At 36.2% G+C, this 19885-nt stretch overlaps 1 protein-coding gene across 1 annotated transcript in view; it reads left to right on the top strand.

The window, feature by feature from the left end:
• FRZB (frizzled related protein) overlaps positions 1–19885 on the top strand; it is a 32175-nt gene that overhangs the window by 3586 nt on the left and 8704 nt on the right. Inside the window, exon 2 of the mRNA XM_061202903.1 lies at positions 4527–4574. Coding sequence (XP_061058886.1) covers positions 4527–4574 — 48 coding nt within the window. The remainder of the gene's footprint in view (positions 1–4526; positions 4575–19885) is intronic.

Raw genomic sequence — 19885 nt, 5'->3', positions numbered from 1 at the left:
CACCTTTTACGTTCCTTCAATGTCAAGAGGATTTTCAAATCCTACCATTCACACAGATCTGTTCCCTTGTAGTACATTATGACTCCACCAACAAGTTTAAGGACATTTTCCAAAGCAAAATCTTATTGAAATGAAATATTGCTTCAAACTACTTTTTGTTTTGAAACATTAGGGGCAAACATATTTTTATAAAGAAAAGATCATATCTTCCTGATTATTACCAAGAAATTCGCATGAAATTTATTCTTTTTCCACATTTTATATTTACTAGAGAGTTGAGACTGCATGTACACCTGCTTTATCTGAGAATTCAGTTCAATTTAGTCATTCAGCCAGTTAATTAAGACATTAGTCAAATCCTTAATATTGTATAGTGAGTAAAGGGTATGTGCTTGGAATGGGGCAGACTAGGTAGGTATTGAATCTTGACTCTGGCCTCATACCAACTGTTACTATAGGGAAATGATATAACCACTCCAATTCAAAGTTTTCTAATCTGTAACATGGGGACATACTGCCTACACCCCATGGACATCTGGTACATAGTAGGTCCTCAACAAATTGCTGCTGTTGCTATTGCTATTTTACCATTATTATCATTGTTATTCAAATCGATTTTTTGTTTGTTTTTTTGGACAAACATGGTCTGTTGGTAAATGCAGGTACGGCCTAGAACTTTTATCAGTTCAACTCTGGGAAACAAGCTTCACACTGAGAACTAACTGGGAAAGCGGATCTTATTTCTCCTGAATATAAACTTAGTATTTCATTGTACACAAATGGACCTGGACCTCAGGCTCAAGAACAAATCCCTTTGGGAGCAATAGATATAAAGAATGAGTCTGATGGATGTCTGTTAGTTACAAATAGTTTATCTCAGAAATGTAGACATTGAGTATTTAAGAAAATTTATGGTCTGATAGTTAACTGGTGTTTATACAGCCTCCTGGTTTGCCATGCCAAGGGCTTTATAATCGCTCCTCAGTCATTGCTGCTTTTTGTTGTCACCCCAGCTCTTGCCCAGCACATTTCTCCCAGTCCTCTCTCGCCTGGCAGAGCTGTGCCAACTTTCACATGCATGCACTGCTGTTTAATCATTTCTCCACTTTCTGGGGAACAGGCAGCCTTTTCTTTAGCCCTGTTCTACAAATATTTGAGGGGCCAAATACCAAGAAGGGAGAATTATTTAGTGTGATATGAGGAGGAAAATGGAATGGAAAGGAGAAATGGACATTTTAGATTAAGACTAGAGAGAAAACATGATTGTAAAGCTTCTTCATAATGTAAAATATCGAAAGGCACTCTGGATGGGGTAGGGAAGAGTATTTTAGAATGCGATGATATTAAATTCTATTTATAGCTAACACAATTATTAGTGGTAATGGAATCTCATGTAGTTTCCAAATTGTATTTCAATAATTCACTTTTATCTTGTTCCCACAAAATTCTAAATAGTTGTTTGATATAAATAGCAAAAATGACTAAGTTATATTTGTCCTTTCTCCTCCTACTAGGTGTATCAAAAGAGGAGACCAAGAACCACCATATAGAGTTTTAAATGATTAAGAATTGGCTATATATCCTCAGTTTAATGAACACCAATTTTAAAGTTATGGGCCCTTAGTTGGAATCCCAGATTTGCCATTAATGTTGTACCTTGAGCAAGTCATTTGACTTTAACATTGGGATTGTGAAGAACAAAAAGAAATATTCATGTGAAGTGAGTGATAAATGGTAAATCAACATTAACGTGATTGGGAAGAGGACATGTCATTCTCAGAACAGGAATCATTAGCGGCCACAGAATAAGAACTAACAACACTTAGTATGTTCCAGGTGCTGTTCTAAGTGGGCAATGTATATTAATTTATTTAATTCTCATAATAACTGCACAGTAGGTATAATACTATTACTCTTATCTGCAGAAAGGGAAGCTGAAGCATCTAGAGAAGTTAAGTGCACCAAGTCCATAAAGCTATTAATAGAAGGAAGATTCAAACTAGGACCTGTTCTAAGCTATACGTCCTCTCTTATGAAGAAATAGGTGATACTAACTGTACAGAGAATCTGTGTCTTTCGGCCATCAGATTTCAGTTAAAGGAACAAGTTTTCTTCATTGCATTTCAAAAGCCCATTTATATATGGCCTAAGAGAATAGAAGACAGTCCTGAACAATGGATTCCAAGAGATAAGAGATAAGTACTTCTCTGCACTTCTGAGACAGCAGAAGACATACATTCCAGACTCTCCTGTCTAACCCTGAGCCCCTCAGTCTCTGCAGGCCCCAGAGTGAACTCATCATCTCCTTACCTTCATTCGCCTATTCTCTTCTAGTATTTTCTATATTGTTAAGAGACACAACCACACGCATACTCCAGGCCTGGGAGTCAGCTTTGCTTCCACCCTTTTCTTTATCCCCCACATTCAATAGGTATCAAGTGCTATGAGATCTACTCTGAATCCAGTTCCCTCCCCTTCTTCCCTAATGGTACTTTCTTTGTTTTGGCCTCACCATTTCTTCTATGGATTATGGAGCTAGAATGATAATTGGCTTGCTGACCTCCAGTATGATGCCTCCCTATTCCAACAGGGTGATCTTTCTGAAATACAAATCTGTTGTTTAAAATCCTTTGATATCTGCCTCTAGTCTTCATGATCTCATGCCTTCTTACCTCTCTAGTTTCCTTTCTCTCTGCTTACACCACTCTATTAGCCCCACTGGAAGACTTGCAGGTCCTTTGATGAGTCCTGTGGTTTCTCACCCCAGACCTTTGCATGTGCTATTCTCTATTTGGAAAACCCTCCTTTCCTTCTCCAGCTCTTATTTAGAACTCTTCTCCTGGAAACCTCTATGACACCTACCTGAAATCCTTGGGGCATTAAAACCTACTAATAATACCCACTATTTTAATTTAGGATAATTTTGTTAGAATTCCTAAGTTTAACTCTCTGAAAACATTTTTTTTGGGATTATTTATGATCAGAAAACTTTGGTTTTCTCTCTTATAATTCTAACAACTGATGTCTAAGCACTTTAAAAAGTGTAGAAACATTTTCCTATGAATAAGAGTAAAAGAAGAAAACCAATCTCCCAGGTTCAGCTGCTTCAAAGGGGTTTTCTTTTTCCAAGAGAAGAATTTTATTTTTCAGTTTTATTTCAATCTTTTGACATTAAACAATTATTTTAAATGTGGATCAATATATTTTTTTAATTTACAGAGAGATCATCTTTGTATAAATCATATGCATATTATCACATGATTATTAGACTTATTCAAGAATAGAATTCATAGAATCTGACCTGAGTGGAACCAAACATTTTAGAATCAAGTATTTGTTGCCTAATTATCTATATTTTTATTTGGTGACTGCCATCTTTCCTAGGATATAGCTTTTTTTCTTATTTTTTATTAATTTTTTTGGCCACACCTCAGGCTTGCGGGATCTTAGTTCCCCGACCAGGGATTGAACCCTGGCCACGGCAGTGAAAGCCCAGAATCCTAACCACTAGGCCACCAGGAAACTCCCTAGGATATAACTTTTAAAATACCAGCTAATGATTACTAAGCCTGGGAAAGTAATTCATTAGTTGTAATTTTGGGTATTATTGTTCTAAAATGGTATTACCCCTCCTTGTTTAATTTATTCATGATATGACCTGTGAAGAAAAAGGACAGAGGAAGAACATTATTTTCTATTAGGATAAACAGAGACATTAAACTCATTTAACATAAAGTGTTAATACAAATGTAAAATGCTCGTGTAAGTGTACTGAGTTGAAGTGTCAGTAAGAACATATAATTAGGTACAGCATAGTGCTTTGCTGGGGCACTCAGTGTTATTCATTAGAGGCTGACTTCTAAACTAGAACAAAGAGGAATTTTACATAATTACCATTTTCATTACCATTTATCATTTTATCATTTTCTGGGATTTGGGGATCATGAAAAGAGTCGATGGCACTTTCCATTTCCTACTGTGTCTGTTAATTGCACTGGCTTGAGTAGTCCCTGGATGGTAGGCTTCCTTTCGGCTAACGAACTGTTTAGTCTGCAGTTAACCCGAAGCACAAGAATGCTTTCTGCATGCTTTCCTTAAGCACTAAGAATTAAAATGTATGCCAGTGAAGTGTGATACATCTATTTATCGAAGAGGTGTATTTAGTTCTTTTAGCCATCAAGAAATGTGTTGGGTGAATACCTAATATATTCATGGGCTTTACAGTTACAGGAAGTTTTTGTGAAACTCAGAAACTTTGTTTATTAAATACTGAAATAGTATGCACAGTTGATGAAGATTCAAAAGAGTATATCAACTTTCAATCACATGAAAGAATACATCGGGTCCTTATTTGACCTACAAATGATAGTGTGTCAACCTCACAACACTAACAAGAATCAATTTCCTTGAGACACCTGGGTTCTTACCCAAATCAACTTGTGACTGAATTAGATTTTAATATGGGAATTCTTGAAATAATAATGAATATGTTATGATTCTTACTTTATTCTATCACTTCCTTTCAGATTTTCCTATGGATTCTAGTAATGGAAACTGTAGAGGGGCAAGCAGTGGTGAGTATATCACTATCTTCCTGGTTTTCTTTTGTGGTCAGATTAGTCTTGATGTTACCTAGATATTCAAATCTTATTTGGGGAAGTTTGTGTCTTATATTTTCAAAGTAAACTTATAAAAATATTTATTTGTATTAATTTTATTTTTTAAATTAACATGGTAAAATTTGATCTTTTGTTTTTGTGTATAGGTCTATGAATTTTAATGCATGTTTAGATTTGTGTAACTACCACCACAATCAATATACGTAACAGTTCCATAACCTCAAAACAAACAAACAAACAAGAAAACCCCAGTTCCCTTGAGCTTCTCCCACCCTTAACCACTGGCAATCCCTGATCTGTTCTTCATTGCTATACTTTTGTCTTTTTGAGATTGCCATATGTGGGATGATAGAGTATGTAACCTTTGGACACTGGCTTCTTTCACACACAAAATGCCTTTGAGATTCATCTAAGTTTTTGCATGTATCAATAGTCCATTCCATTTTGCTGCTGAATATTTTATTACTTGGATGTATTACCATTTGTTTATCCATTTATGTCTTGAAGGATATTTGGGGTGTTTCCACTTTTTGGCTATCATAGACAGAGCTATTATAAACACTTGTGTATAGGTTTTTGTGTAAACGTAAGTTTTCATTTCTCTAGGGTAAATATCTAGGAATATGATTACTGGGCTAAATGATAAAGGTATGTTTAACTTCATAAAAAACTGCCAAACTGTTTCCAAAATGACTGTTCAATTTTGCACTAGCAATACTTAAGAGTTCTAGGTGCTCTGCATCTAAGAATGGCTTTAGTTGCATCCTGCAAATTTTGATAGGTTTTCTTTTGATTTTTCTTCAGTTCAGAATGTTTTATAATTTCCCTTGAGATTACCTCTGTGACTCATGCCTTACTTAGGATTGTGTTGTTAAATTTGGTGCTGTTTGGAGGTTTTTCTGTTCTTCTTATGCTATTAATTTTTTATTCTAATTCCATTATGGTGAAAGAATATAATTTGTATGATTTTAATCTTTTAAATTTGTTAAGACTTATTACATGACCCAGGATATGATCTATCCTGGTGAATGTTTCATGTGTGCTTTGGAAATATATATTCTGGTGTTACTGGGTGGAATGTTCTTTAAATGTCAATTAGATTTATTGATTGATACTTTTTTTTAGTTCTTTTATATTCTTGCTGGTTTTCTAACTACTACATCTATCAATCACTGTGAGAGAAATGTTTAAGTCTCCAAATATTGTGGATTTTTCTGTTTCTTTTTTCAGTTCTGTCAGTTTTGTTCCATGAAGTCAAAGGTAATATTATTTGGTGTGTACACATGTAATATTTGTATGTCTTATTGGTGAATTGACCCTTTTCATGATGTAATGTTCCTCTTTATCTCTGGTAATTTTCTTTTCTCTAAAGTCTATTTTGTTTTATGTTAATGTAGCTACTCCAGTTTTCTTCTGATTAGTGTTTGCAAGGTGTATCTTTTTCTATCCTTTTACTTTTAACTTACCTACATCATTATGTTTTAAATAAATTTCTTCTAGACATCATATAGTTGGTTTTTTTGCTGGTGTTGGTTTTCTATCCATTCTGTCAACCTTTGTCTTTTGATTAGTATATTTAGATCATTCACATCTGTTGTAATTATTAATATCTTTGTATTTAGAGCCACTATTTTATTTGTTTTATGTTTGTTCCCTCTCTTTTTCATTCCTGTTTCCAATTTCCTAGCTTTCTCTTGGGTTATTTGAATGTATCTCTCTCTCATTCTCTCTCTCTCTCTCTCTCTCTCATGTGCACGTGTGTGTACACACACACACAGACACACCCATGTATGTGTCTGTGTGATATATATATATCTATCTTTCCATGAGACAATGTAGTATTTTCTCTTTGAACCATTCATGTTTCTTTCAAACATTAAATATGTTTTAAACAGCTCAAGAGGAGAAAAATAGCCTACTGTATTTATACAGATGTTTATAATTTCTATTGTTCTTCCTTCTTCCCTGATGTTCTAGTATCATTTCCCTTGTGTCTGAAGAACTTCCTTTATACTTCTTTTAGAGTAGTTCTGGTGGCAGCAGATTCTATCAGTTTTCCTTCATCTAAAAATTCATCTCATATTCATTCCTGAAGGATATTTTCATTGGATATAGAATTCTGGGTAGGCAGTTCATTCAGTCTTTAAGAAATGCTATTTCATTTACTTCTGTCCTCACTGTTTCTCATGGGACATTGGTTGTCATTCAGATCGTTGTTCTCCTGTAAGTAATGCATCAGATTTCTCTGGTTACTTTCAATAACGTTTTCTTTGTCTTTACTTTTTAGCAGTTTGACTACAGTATGTCTGGACATTGATTTCTTTGGGTTTATCCTGTTTAGGGTTAATTGAGCTTCTTGTATCTATAAGTTTATAACTTTTCTCAAATTTGGGAAGCTTTCAGCAATTATTTCTTCAAAAAATATTTTATACCACATTCTCTTCTACTTGAGAGTTGATGATGATATGAATTTTAGACCTTTTGATATTTCCCACAGGTCCCAGAGGCTCTGTTCATTCCCTCCCAGCCTTCCTCTGTTCTTTACATTGGGTAATTTCTATCGGCCTGTCCTCAAGTTTACTGACTCCTGCCTTAGTCCTCTCCATTCTGCTGTTGAGCCCATCCACTGAACTTTTAAATTTCCATTATTGTAATTTTCAAAATTAAGATTTCCTCTTGGTTCTTTATTATATCCTGAATTTCATTGTTGAGAATTTCTATCTTTCCCTTCATTTCAAGGGTGTTCACCATGACTTTCTGGGGAATTTTTATAAAATTGCCTTAAAATCATGGTTGGATAATTTCAACATTTGTGTCATCTGATTGTTTTTTCCCATACAGATTGAGATTTTCCTGGTTCTCATGGGCGGAGTAATTTTTTATTAGATTCTGGACATTTTGAATATTATGTTCTAAGACTTAGGGTCTTTAAAATCATATGGAGAATGGTGATATTTTTGCTCTAGCAGCAGTCTACCTAACTGGGTTAGGCTGCAAATTCTGACTAGTCTTCTGTGGGTTGTGATTTCAATATCAGTTCCACTTCCAAAGGCATTTCCGGTGCCTTTCAGATCTATCCCATGTGTACACTACTCAGTGGCCAGTGTGAGATCAAGGCTGTGATTTATACCATAGTCGAGTTTTCAAAGTCTACAGTATACTGTTTAGTGTCAGAGTCACACATACCCAGGGGTGAGCCCAGCAGTTCATAAATATTTTTATGGGATCATTTCCCAAGCTCCTCCCTCTGTGATTGCCTTAGTACTTTTCTGTTCCTTGGGGGCTCCCCCTTTCTGTCCTTTGGCCAGAAAGCTGGAGCTTTATTTATCCCACTCTGTGATATACTTCCTGTGACTTCTTCTGTATCAGGGGCCAAGTGGTGGAGGACAAAGCAATGGGGGTTTGTCCCAGTCTCTTGATACCACATGTCATCCAATCAGAAAGGAAGGTTCCCCTCCATCGGCATTTTAGGCTTCCGAGGACCTCCCTTGCAGCGGCTGTTGCTGCCACCACTGTCCCAGGATTCCTTCAGAGATGGGGATAGAAGAGAATGGAGTGTTAGGAGACCCTTTCTGACTTCCTGAGTCAGAACCAGGGGGCTTTTCCTGGAGGACTCTCTGCATGATGACTACTTCCTGGCTGTGTTGAAACCAGGCTGGGAGGTACCAGAGGTGGAAAGACTGATGAACCCACTATCAGTCTGATGGTACTGAGCTTCTCCTCAAACTTCCTGCTACTGTTTACTTTTCAGCGTCCTTAAGTAGCAACATCTTGCACTCTGTTTTATAACTGTGTTCAGTGGGAGATACATGATGGAGTCTACTTACTCCATCGTTCCATAAAATAAACCCTTAAGTGAAGTATGGCATACGTGCAGAAAAGGCACAAATCATAAGCATGCAGCCCAGTGCCTTTTCACAAAGTAAACACTCGTATGTAACCACTGCACAGATCAAGATGTATACCATTACCAGCACTCCAGAAACACTTCCTTGTGCCTCTTCCAAACCACTACTTCCACCTTTCTTCCCAGAGGTAACCACTAGCAGAAATTCTAACAGCATAGATTAATTTTGCCTGATTTTCAACTTTTATGAATGGAATCCTAATATATATATAGGATATGCTAGTGCAAAATTGTGCATATGTGTGTGCGTGTGTGGGGCTTCCTTTGTTCTTCATTATGCTGTGTATAGCAGAACTTCTAAATTTTCATTGCTATATAGTATTCTATCATATGAGTATACCGCACTTCATTTATTCATTCTAATGTTCCTGGACGTTTGCTCTGTTTCTAGTTTTGTTTTGTTTTTTTACTATGACTAATGCTGCATTTGTTTCTGCAGGAACATTACAACTACAATTAGTTACTGTATACTTCTTTTTTACTTTCTGGAAATAGTAATGTGCACTGATTTGGGTCTGTATGTACTGCCTTGTAAGGTGTCTTATAGGTGGAAGTGGAATCTTTATTAAGTTGTAAATAAGTTTGAAACATCAATTTTCATTAGATTGGAAGAGTTTTCACTGTTGATTTCCACTGAATCTTATCAGAGTGACAAGTATTTGACATGAGGCAGTGTGCACCAAACAAACATTTATCTTTTAAAAAACACAAGTGAATTAAAATGATTTATTTAGAATTATGTTGTTACCTTTTTAATGTAATTGAGTGTTCTTATAGTGTCATAAAATTAGCTGGAAATCACTGGTGCCCAGTAGTGGTGCTATTTTAAGGATCACTCCTGCTATGTTCATGTTTGCTGAAAACAAACCGAAAACCTCATTAGTATATAGTACAATTAGTGAGTCAAAATTTCAGGCCAAGCGCATGCATGTGCTATCAATTTGTCTAGAATTTATGGTTAGAATAATATAGCACTTCAGTGTGTGAAAGAGAGAAGACATTAATGACACTATAAATTCATACACAAAGATAGTTCAATGTGTAAAACTACCTCGAATGAATACAGTGTTCCAGGGTTCAGTGTTTACTGTTTCTCTTTTATAAATGTTTTCCTGTCCCCTGGTATAATGGGAGCGATGAAAACAAATTAACAGGGAGGCCAAACCAAGCTCATTTGCTTTTGAAGAAACACACTGACATAGTCACATGTTCCAAAAGAAAAGAAAATTTGTTCACACTCAAAATTTTGTGCTTTGGAGTAATGTAACAGCTGAGGTTGATTATGATAAAGCAGGAAATGAGGAAGACACAAAAACATTGTAACCCTCATAACCCCTCTTTCAAAAGTGTCAAGCTGTTTCTGTCTGGAATTTGGAAATGAAATTCTTTCTCTTTGGTTAACTTATCCTTTGCCTCAAAGCCTAACAGTCTTCTTTTTTGGGAGACAGTGACTGTCTGAGCAGCTTCCAGTTTGTGAGTGTGTTTTGCTGTTGTAAAACCACTATCATAATAAGGGGTACATTCTCTCTAGTTTCCATAACATGGAATATGGAGAAAAACAATTTTAGTTCTATTCTGCTGAGTCACTTAGTCTGTCAAATCAGCACAGAAAATTAAGACAGGTATTCAAATGGTGCAATGAAAAGATATGTTGTTTATTAAAACAATTCTGAAAAAGAATCCCCCCCCCCCCCCAGTTTTCTACTTGGTGGTGGTGACCAATTTATGAGCTTTTGTATTTGAAAAACACAGATTTCCCCAAAGAGGTGATATAGTTAGTAAATTCTGACACTAATTAACTGTATAAGCATGACCAAATTACATAACCTGTTATTCTGGGTCTGTTTTTTTAATATAAAATCAGATCATATTGACTGCTGAATTCTGATATATATCTGATATATTTTCTTTCTAAAAAAATTTTTTTTTAAGATTTTTTTTTTGATGTGGACCATTTTTAAAGTCTTTATTGAATTTGTTACAATATTGCTTCTGTTTTACGTTTTGGTTTTCTGGCCATGAGGCACATAGGATCCCAGCTCGCCGACCAGGGATCGAACCTGCACCCCCTGCGTTGGAAGGCGAAGTCTTAACCACTGGACCGCCAGGGAAGTCCCATATCTGATATATTTTCAAATTAGGGAAACATGAGTAATATCTGCTGGTGTTAAGTTGGGTACTCTCCCAGTTTTCACTAACACCTTCCTGACCCTTTTTCAAAGGTGCTTCTGAGAAACTTCTCTGAGCAGCTGAGTAACTGGTGATTCTTGATTGCCTGCACCTGCCAGGCCTGCCCTGGCAACACCCACCCCCCCCCCCCCTTTTATTGGGATGACCAATGCCTAGTTTGGGTAGTACAGACCCATTCTCTCTCTTTCCTTCTCCAAATTTATTTCCTCCCCTTTGGCTTCTACTAATTTTGGGAAGGAGTCCAATTTTTTTTTTTCCTTTGGTGCAAATGTATACTGACTATAGAGCCTGACTTAACTTGTGGCAACTTCTACCCTTTATTTGAAAATAAAATTAGGATAGATAAAAATCGTATTTTGTAATTATATAGTAGCTTACAAATATATGCTTTTTTCACTGCTTTCCAGTATTGGACACTTTTTTTTTTTGGCTGTGTTGGGTCTTTGTTGCTGCAAGCAGGCTTTCTCTAGTTGCGCTGGGGCTACTCTTCCTTGCGGTACACAGGCTTCTCATTGCGGTGGCTTCTCTTGTTGCGGAACACGGGCTCTAGGTAACGAGGGCTTCAGTAGTTGCAGCACGTGGGCTCACTAGTTGCCGCGCATAGGATCTAGGGCACGTGGGCTTCAGTAGTTGTGGCTCACGGGCTCTAGAGCGGAGGCTCAGTAGTTGTGGTGCACGGGCTTAGTTGCTCCGCGGCATGTGGGATCTTCCCGGACCAGGGATCGAACCCGTGTCCCATGCATTGGCAGGCAGATTCTTAACCACTGCACCACCAAGGAAGTCCCTGGACACTTTTGATTAATACTTATTCCTAAGTATTCTCCCTGAGCTATTACCCAAATTGTCCTAGCTCTTTTCCTCCTGTCCACAGCTATGGGCATTCCCCAAGTTTCTGTGCTTGGCCTCTGCTCCTCCTTGCAATGAGTTCTTCCTGCTGGAAGTCATTCAGCCACATAGGCCTAATGATCACTCTTGTGACAGCTCTGATCACTCTCGCAGGTAGAGTTCCACATTTCTCCTCCAGGAAACACTTCTACCTGGGCAGCCTATTTGTACTTCAAATACTACATTATTTAATAATTTTCTTTTCATTAAAAATTTACTCCTTGCAACTTTTGTTTTAGTATGTGGCACCATTGTTCTCCCAGATCCCCGGTACTGAAACTTCATAGTCCATCTACCGATAAACTTATTAGTCCATCCACCCACCATTCATCAAAAATTTAATGACCACCCCTTGTACCAGGCATACTTGATGCCAAGAACAGGGAGGGAGTGAAGGAGTGAACAGTTGACTGCACTACCCTTTTCTCCCACCTCTTTTCTGTGTGTTGACATTGAGTGGATGCATGATGTTCTGAAAGACCCACTTTGCTTTTCTCTTAATTGACCTTTTTTTTTTTTTTTAGCCATACCGAGTGGCTTGCGGGGATCTTACTTCCCCGACTAGGGATTGAACCAGGGCCCTCGGCAGTGAAAGCGCAGTGTCCTAACCACTGGACTGCCAGGGAATTCCCTCTTAATTGACCTCTTTTATATATCACAAAACTAACACTTCAGATCTCACAGGAGAAAACAGGCATATCACATTGGTTCTCTACATTTTGTATATCCTGAATGACTTGTGGATCCAGAAACCTTCCGAAAGACAGTTTATTTTAAAATTTCCAGTGACATAAATCCTAAAGGAATAAAACTAAATTTCCTTTTCATATTAATATAGTGTTAGTTCCCTCAATCTTAAGCAATTCCCTTTTACAAAGTGCAAATTACTATGAATTGAGACCTTTATTACAATGTTCGAGGTTTGTTTTTTGAGCTAAATTAAGCAAATGTTAGTTTTGCTTTTTAAAGCCTGATTATATTACCTGATTTCACCAATCAACTTCATTGCATTTTCCACATACTGCTCTAATCCAGAATAGAATCTAATATGATATTCTTTGCCCAATGTATATGTTTAGGAAATAAATATTATTTTAAACACGTAATGAACAGCTGCTAAGTCATGACACTTTAATTTATGGAAAAATGAAAGGAATTCATATAAGTATGAATTTTTATGTCAATGGTACTTACAGTAAAATGCACAATTCTTAAGTCTATGGCACATTGACTTTTGACAAATGTATATACCCGTGTAGCTATCACCCAGATCAAGATAAAGAACATTTCCATCACCCCTGAGAATTCCCTTGTGCCGAGTCAATCACCTACCCCACCATGAGGTGAGCATAGGTCTGATTTTTATTACCATAAATTAATGTTTGTTCTTCGGCTTCGTGGAAGTGGAATCATACAGTACGTACTCTTTTGTGACTGGCTGCTTTTGTTTTTGTATAATGCTTTTGAGATTTACCCATTTAGTTCTGTGTATCATTTTATTGTGAAATAGTATGCCTTTGTGTGAGCATAATACCAATATGATTTCTAAATTCTATTCTTTTTATACAGCTCCCCCAAAACAAAATGTAATAATCTAAATTAAGTTTCTATCTCTAGGAAAAAAATTAGCAAATTTTTATCCTCAAACTTATAGATCATTTTTTTGTTAGAAAATTATCTCTTCTGTTTCATAAACTGCTCTTGAATTTGCATAAGTATCTTCCTTCCAATCTTTTTGGTTTGCTTATATATTACTACTACTACTAGCTAACATCCAATGAGTGATTAAGTACCAGGCTCTGTGCCAAATTCTTTATGTGAATTACTCTTTAAATTCTTACAATAACCCTATGAGGTAGCCAGCGTTAGTTTAGAAATGGGTTTTGTAACTTGCCCAAGGCCACATAAGTAGGAAGGGACAGAGATAGGATTTAAACTCATGTGCCCTTAATTTTGCCATACTCTTTAGCACTAATGTTTATTAGAATGGCCACATATATGATCATTTTGGCTCGCTAAGTTTGATCCTTCAAATTTTGGATGTGTACATAATAGTTCAAATGGACTTGCTACATCAGGAAAGAAATTAGCTTGGTGTACCTGAATCAAAATAGCAGAGTCAGGCACTACTGAAAAAAATCTGATCGCTTTGCTTACTTTTGGTAGGCACCACAGTTCTGTAGGTGGCAAGGAGCCTTGGGAAAATATTGCTTATCTTACTCATTAAATGGTCTTTACAAATGAGGGATTAGAATTCCTAGTAAATCTTGCACAAAAATAAATCTGACATTTATGGGCCGTGGTGTGCTAGGTACTGTGAAAGGTGTTCTATGTGTATTATCTCATTTAATTCTCTCAGTTATTCTGCAAGATACCACCGTTTAGATATTAAAAGTTACAAAAATAGTAAGAGATGGAGCCTACATTCAAACCCAGCTGTGTCTCACAATAAAAGTCCATCCTTTTAACCATGGTGTTTCCTGGACTCTGCCTCAGTGGTATAGATCTTCTTAGTGGTATAGATCAACATGGTTCCTGATTCTGTAAGAGATGCATTGTTGTTCTTTTTAAAATTTTTCCTTCATTATTGAGATCAGGACATTAGCGTTCTGTTTTTTTGTTTGTTTTAGTTTTTTTTTTACTGCACCAGGAATAATAATATCCTCTAGATTTTCAGTACAGTGTCCATTTCATGACTTGTAATTTTGGGAAGAGGGAAGGTGGTCCTAGGGGTGGAATCTAGGGATGTTTCACCATCTCTTTTTTTCTAGAAGGGTAGTGAAACTGACTTCCAGAAGGCCAAATGATACATTGCCCACCCTGCACTAAGCTCTATCTGTACATGTTCCATAATGGCACCCATCCCTGTTGCCATTTTGATGACTTTGATGATAGGGTAGATCATCCATCTAGTGCATTGACTCCTTCACTTCACTAACCTGTTTGTTCTACCCCAGCCATCCACTTCCATGGGCACATTCTGTACCTTGCCATTTAGCAGTGGTGCCAGCTCTGTAATCTTAATTTCAAGTATCCACTTCTTTGCCTACCATCTCTTTTCATTCCAGCAGATTTGCTTTAGTATCATCACTGCTAAAATGTTACTCCACTGGGACTACCTATTCATCATATACCACTTACTATTATTGTTCAACCCTAACCTCCTTGTCTACCTGAGATTTCACGGTCTATTGTAATAATCATTCCCTTGAAAATACCCTCAATTCCCTTGCCTATCTTTTCTTCTGCCTTAGTCACCTGGCAAACTCTCAACTCCTGATGCTGGAGAAGATTACTTAGCTAGGGTGACTGGTTTTACTTTAAGTTCAAGACAAAATTCAAATACATGATCAACATTGCCTAGCAATCCTATCTTGTTTCTCTAGAAAGTTTGCCTTTCCACTCAATAAAATAACTGTTTTATACTTTCTCTTCTCTCCTTACTCTTCCATACCCTGCTTCTCTTAGCCTCTCATTCCCCGCAGCTGATGACTTCATCCTTCAATGAGAAAGTAAAAGCCATCAGAAGGAACTCTCATCATCCCAGCAACAGATTTAGAAGCTGTCAACATCAGTACCCCTCTCTCCTTTTTCTTCTTGTGCAGTGGCTAGAGTGTCCCTCTGGCTTTCACCCATCTTTTCCTTGCCAACTAAATTTTTTTTTTTTGGCCTCCCGGCATGCGCAATCTTAGTTCCCCAAGATCAAACCCATGCCCCCTGCAGTGGAAGTGCGGAGTCTTAACCACTGGACGGCCAGGGAAGTCCCCTTGCCAACTGAATTTAATGGACCCCTTTCTCTCTTAAGTCATCTGAGCTTTGAGGGTGCTCTCCTCAAAGAGAGCTCTCCTTTTCTCTTGAAACACCATCTTCTTTCAACTTTTTGACTCTATACTCTCCTGTATTTCTTCCCCATTTTTGGATGCTCCTTCTCAGTCTCCTTTATGGTCTTCTTCTTCACTATCTTATGTATGAAGATGTAGTTCCTGCCTAGATAGCTACAGCTGATCTTTCAGGTTTCAAGCTTTAATGTCATTTCCTCAGAGGACTTTGAAGACCAGACTAGTTTAGGTCATCAAATTGTATGTTCTCACTGCACATTGTACTTTTCTTTCATAGGATGTATTATATATGAAAATAAATTATTTTGTGTGTAATTATTTGTTCAATGTCTGTATCCTATTCTGAATTGTCTGTATTGCTCATCAGGTGTCCTACATGCCTGGCACAGAGTTTGGCATGTAATAGACACCCAATAAAAATTTGTAGAATGAATGAATTAATATGTAAGTGACTCAAAGGGTTCAACAAATGTTAGTTCTCTTTTCCTTTTCCATCTTATATTTAGAGAAGCATAGTTAATCCCAGGGTTGTAGAGTCAGAAAACACTATTTCTATAGAAGAAAGACAAGTTTATGGTGTGATGGACATTAACACATGTTTAAAATTACTCAAGCCTTGCTCATGGACACCATTTATAGGCAATTGAAAATATAGATCTGGATCTCAGTAAAGAAGTCATAGTTAAGGATCATAACATTTTATTTTTTACATCTGTTTTAAAAATTGTTGTGGTCTTCTATGTGTCTTAAAATGGAGCGAAGGTGGACAAGTGGGCTTCCAGGGTCAAATATAAAACATACAGTTCATTTGGTACAAATTAAAATTATTTAAACTCTGATCTGATTAGAGTCGGTCTTGAAAGAGTTATAATAGAAATTGTAATGCAAATAGAATTGTATTTTCTTTTTTCCCCCTACTTTTTGAAAATAAATCTTGAGCACAGATCTAAGGCCTTTTCCTAAAAAAAAGCAGAAAAGTACTCACTCACAGATGGTAGTATTCCAAAGTCATGGTACATGAAAGGTTATAGGGGTTTTGGAATCTGCCAAAGTTAATTATAGTCTTACAGCTCTGGAGAAGACCCAAGAGAAGTCAATTTCAAACAAAGGTCAGGGTTAGTTAGAAAGTCATATCACACTTAAGCTTGAACTCAAACAAGGTTGCCTTAAATAGTTAAGGTCCGGTGAGTATCAAATTTCATAACTGTCAGGTACTTATAAATTTTAGACTTGTAAAATCATGGAACCCTTTAAAAAAGACTCTTGTCTTTATGTATTTTCAATAAATGAGCTGATTCTTTTTTTATGTGTAAAAAAATGAATAAAGAAGGATGTGATGACTTCCCACTCGGAACTATGTTTCTAAGAAGCCCCAGTGTTGAGACAGTGAAGCTGTTCCTGGCTCAGGCACTGCAGTGCACCGTAGGGCAGCTCCCCTGAATTGCAGACCAGGTTCTGTGCAGCACTGGGCATGTTAATTTTACAAACTCCTATCTGTTCTAGGGTGGTAAACTCATGTTCATACTAGGATAATAAACAGTTTTCAGTTTCATTAGCAGAGGAGTAGGAGATCTTGGATTCTAGAAGAGTAGCTGAGAGAATCTAGCTAGAGAATATGAGGGAAAGCTGCCCAAGACAGTTTCCTGGTTGTGCTCCACAGATGCTTGTGAGATATAGGACTGCATGTTGTTCTGTGATTCAGGTTGTATTTAATTCTAGACTTCGAGGTGAATGAATTGCTAATATTAAAACTTTCCCCACACTTGAAGAACTCCTTGTCACTTCTTTACTGTGTCAGCCAATTCCTTTAAATTTTGCCGTACTTTTTCCTTAGATAAGAGCACCAAGGCAGTTCCTTTACACGTTTTTCTTCTCAACAGTGGAATGCAAGCAAATCAATATCTAGTGGTCTTTTGTGCAAAGCTCAGTAAAATAATAGATTTTACTTTGCCACTTAGGGAAAAAAATAAGACCTTGTGCCATTGGGAAGCTGGGGAGGGAGACTAGTGGCAAAATTATTGGTGAATTAAAGTAGATATGATGATAATGCTACTGGCCCAATAAAAAGTCTGAGAAATCAACTATTGGTAGTAAAATAAAAAGAAGCTGTTGCAGTCTGATTTAGGGTGGCTGGTACAAAAAAATGTAGTAAATAATGCATGCGGTGTATTCCTCTATGATTTTTTTTTGGGCCATTTCCCAGTTCTTGGGCTTTTGGAGACATATATGTAGATGTGGGTAGAAATACTTTAGAAAAGGGATAATCTTCCAGATGTGTTGATCTAAGATACACTTTTCATGAAAACCTTCAGATATGAATGTTTGAGTTGAGTTAGTATAAATAAGTGAAAGTTCTTCTGTATTTGAGCCTTGTGGATATAAAATTCCACTCCTCCTTATTACTCTGTTATTTTTTGAGCTACTAGTTACTTCAACCAGACAGATATTTGCTGATAGCAAGAGCTAAGGTTTGGAGCATAGGAAAGTTTTCAAACATATAGTATGGCATTGCCACCTCTGAGGCCAGCAGGAGAAACAAGTGCATTGAGGAGGAACAAAATTTAGTCCCAAGAAAATAATTGCTTAGGTCATTAGCTATTAGGAAAGAGACTAGCTAATACATGTAGTTGTACATATGGTTGTGGAAACACCTACTTGAAATCTTCCTAAATTGTTTTATGATATAATTTTTTTGAAAAATCTCTGCCTGGAAAGTGTTTTGGAATCCATTTTTTATGCTTCAAGCAAAGTTATATGGTAACAACATCATATTAGATGCAATCCAGTAACAGCTGGTGTATTTTTGCCAAGAATTTTTTATTAGAACATGTGCAATTTTCTGAAGAATTACAAATATGTAGATAATTTATCTACATTCATTATTTTTAATGAATAAGTATCTATTTTTAAAGAGATAGAAAAGCATAAGTGAATTGGGAGATTGGGATTGACATATATACACTAATATGTATAAAATAGATAACTAATAAGAACCTGCTGTATAGCACAGGGAACTCCACTTCGCTGTATAGTAGAAACTAACACAACATTGTAAAACAACTATACCCCAATAAAAAATTCTTTTTAATTAAAAAAAATATAAAGAGATAGAAAAGTATAAATCCATATCTATATATGTGTGAGGATAATTTGTAAGTCAAAGACCATAACATATATTTCTTCAGAAATAATGTCAATCTCAAGAATATCTCTCTTTTAAAAATGTGTAATATTTTGGTACAAAATAAAATAGAACTAGATCACTTTCTATTCTGTTTTAAATGGGAATACAAATGTTTTGCTAATAAGAAAGTTATTTTTTTGAAGAGTCTTCTTCAAAATAGCAACCAGCACTGATGTTACGTATGGTTTATTGGGCTGAGATTGTTCTTCCACAAAAATAGTGTTAAAAATGATCTGTAGAACACGAGAATTGCTGTGTGTAGCACTGAGGACACCCTCACTTCTCTCCTGGGTGAGAACAACAGCGCTGCTGCTCCTGCTTTGGAGACCAGCACCTGTCCCCAGTAGAGACGCTTATTTCTAGAACTGAAAAGCGGGTAGTGAGGTGTTACATCCTTTGGGACTACGACTTCAAAGCATGTTATCTGTGAGTTCAACCAGAAATAACATTTATTTTGATTAGAAAACACAATGTCAAATGGTCAAGGAAAGCTTCTGCCTTTTATTAGTCTACATGCTAACGTAAAACACTTTTTAAACAAAAATTTTTTGTTGGCTTCTTTTCTGTGGTTCATGTGTTCGTTTTTCCTTTTTCTGTGTGAAAATAGAAGAAACACATACCATTTCATCTTAAATGAAGCTTTCTCAGGGGTACTATTTTAAAGAAATCTTTACATAAACTAAAATGCTTTCTAAGGTAATTGTGTATTATTTCCTATTTTTATATTGACTTTAATGACTAAGAATTTACTATGATGTATACATATAATGATGTATGATGTATATATGTTGTATATTTCTTAGCTAAGTAATCTATAAACAGTATAGTAATCTACTCTCCAAGACGTTAAATGATTTATCCAATACATGAAACATTTTGAGATAATTACGTTTATTACATACACCTGTATTATGTCACATAGAGTATGTGTTCTGGTCACCACTCACCAGATATTTAAAAAGCACAGAACTTCTCATTTCCAAATATGTATCTAGTAATTTCTGCCAATAAACATAAAAATACCATTGAGTTTAATAGCAGTTATTCTGCCTGTAGAAGGTAGTCATGATAATCACTATGGTGTACACCTGAAACAAGTATAATATTGTAACTTATTTATACTTCAGTTAAAAATTTAAAAAGTAAAAATTTAAAAAATTAAATAAAAAAGAAGGAACTCATGCCTCTTCAATAAGTTCACTGGGTTATAACAATACCTGCTTATCTCACTGAATTGCTTTTAGATCTGGAAACTAATATT

Source organism: Eubalaena glacialis, chromosome 1, assembly GCF_028564815.1.
Source record: "Eubalaena glacialis isolate mEubGla1 chromosome 1, mEubGla1.1.hap2.+ XY, whole genome shotgun sequence".
In the NCBI taxonomy this organism is placed as follows: Eukaryota; Metazoa; Chordata; class Mammalia; order Artiodactyla; family Balaenidae; genus Eubalaena; species Eubalaena glacialis.
Note: the sequence above shows the minus strand (reverse complement) of the source record. Positions and strands in the feature narration are given on the sequence as shown.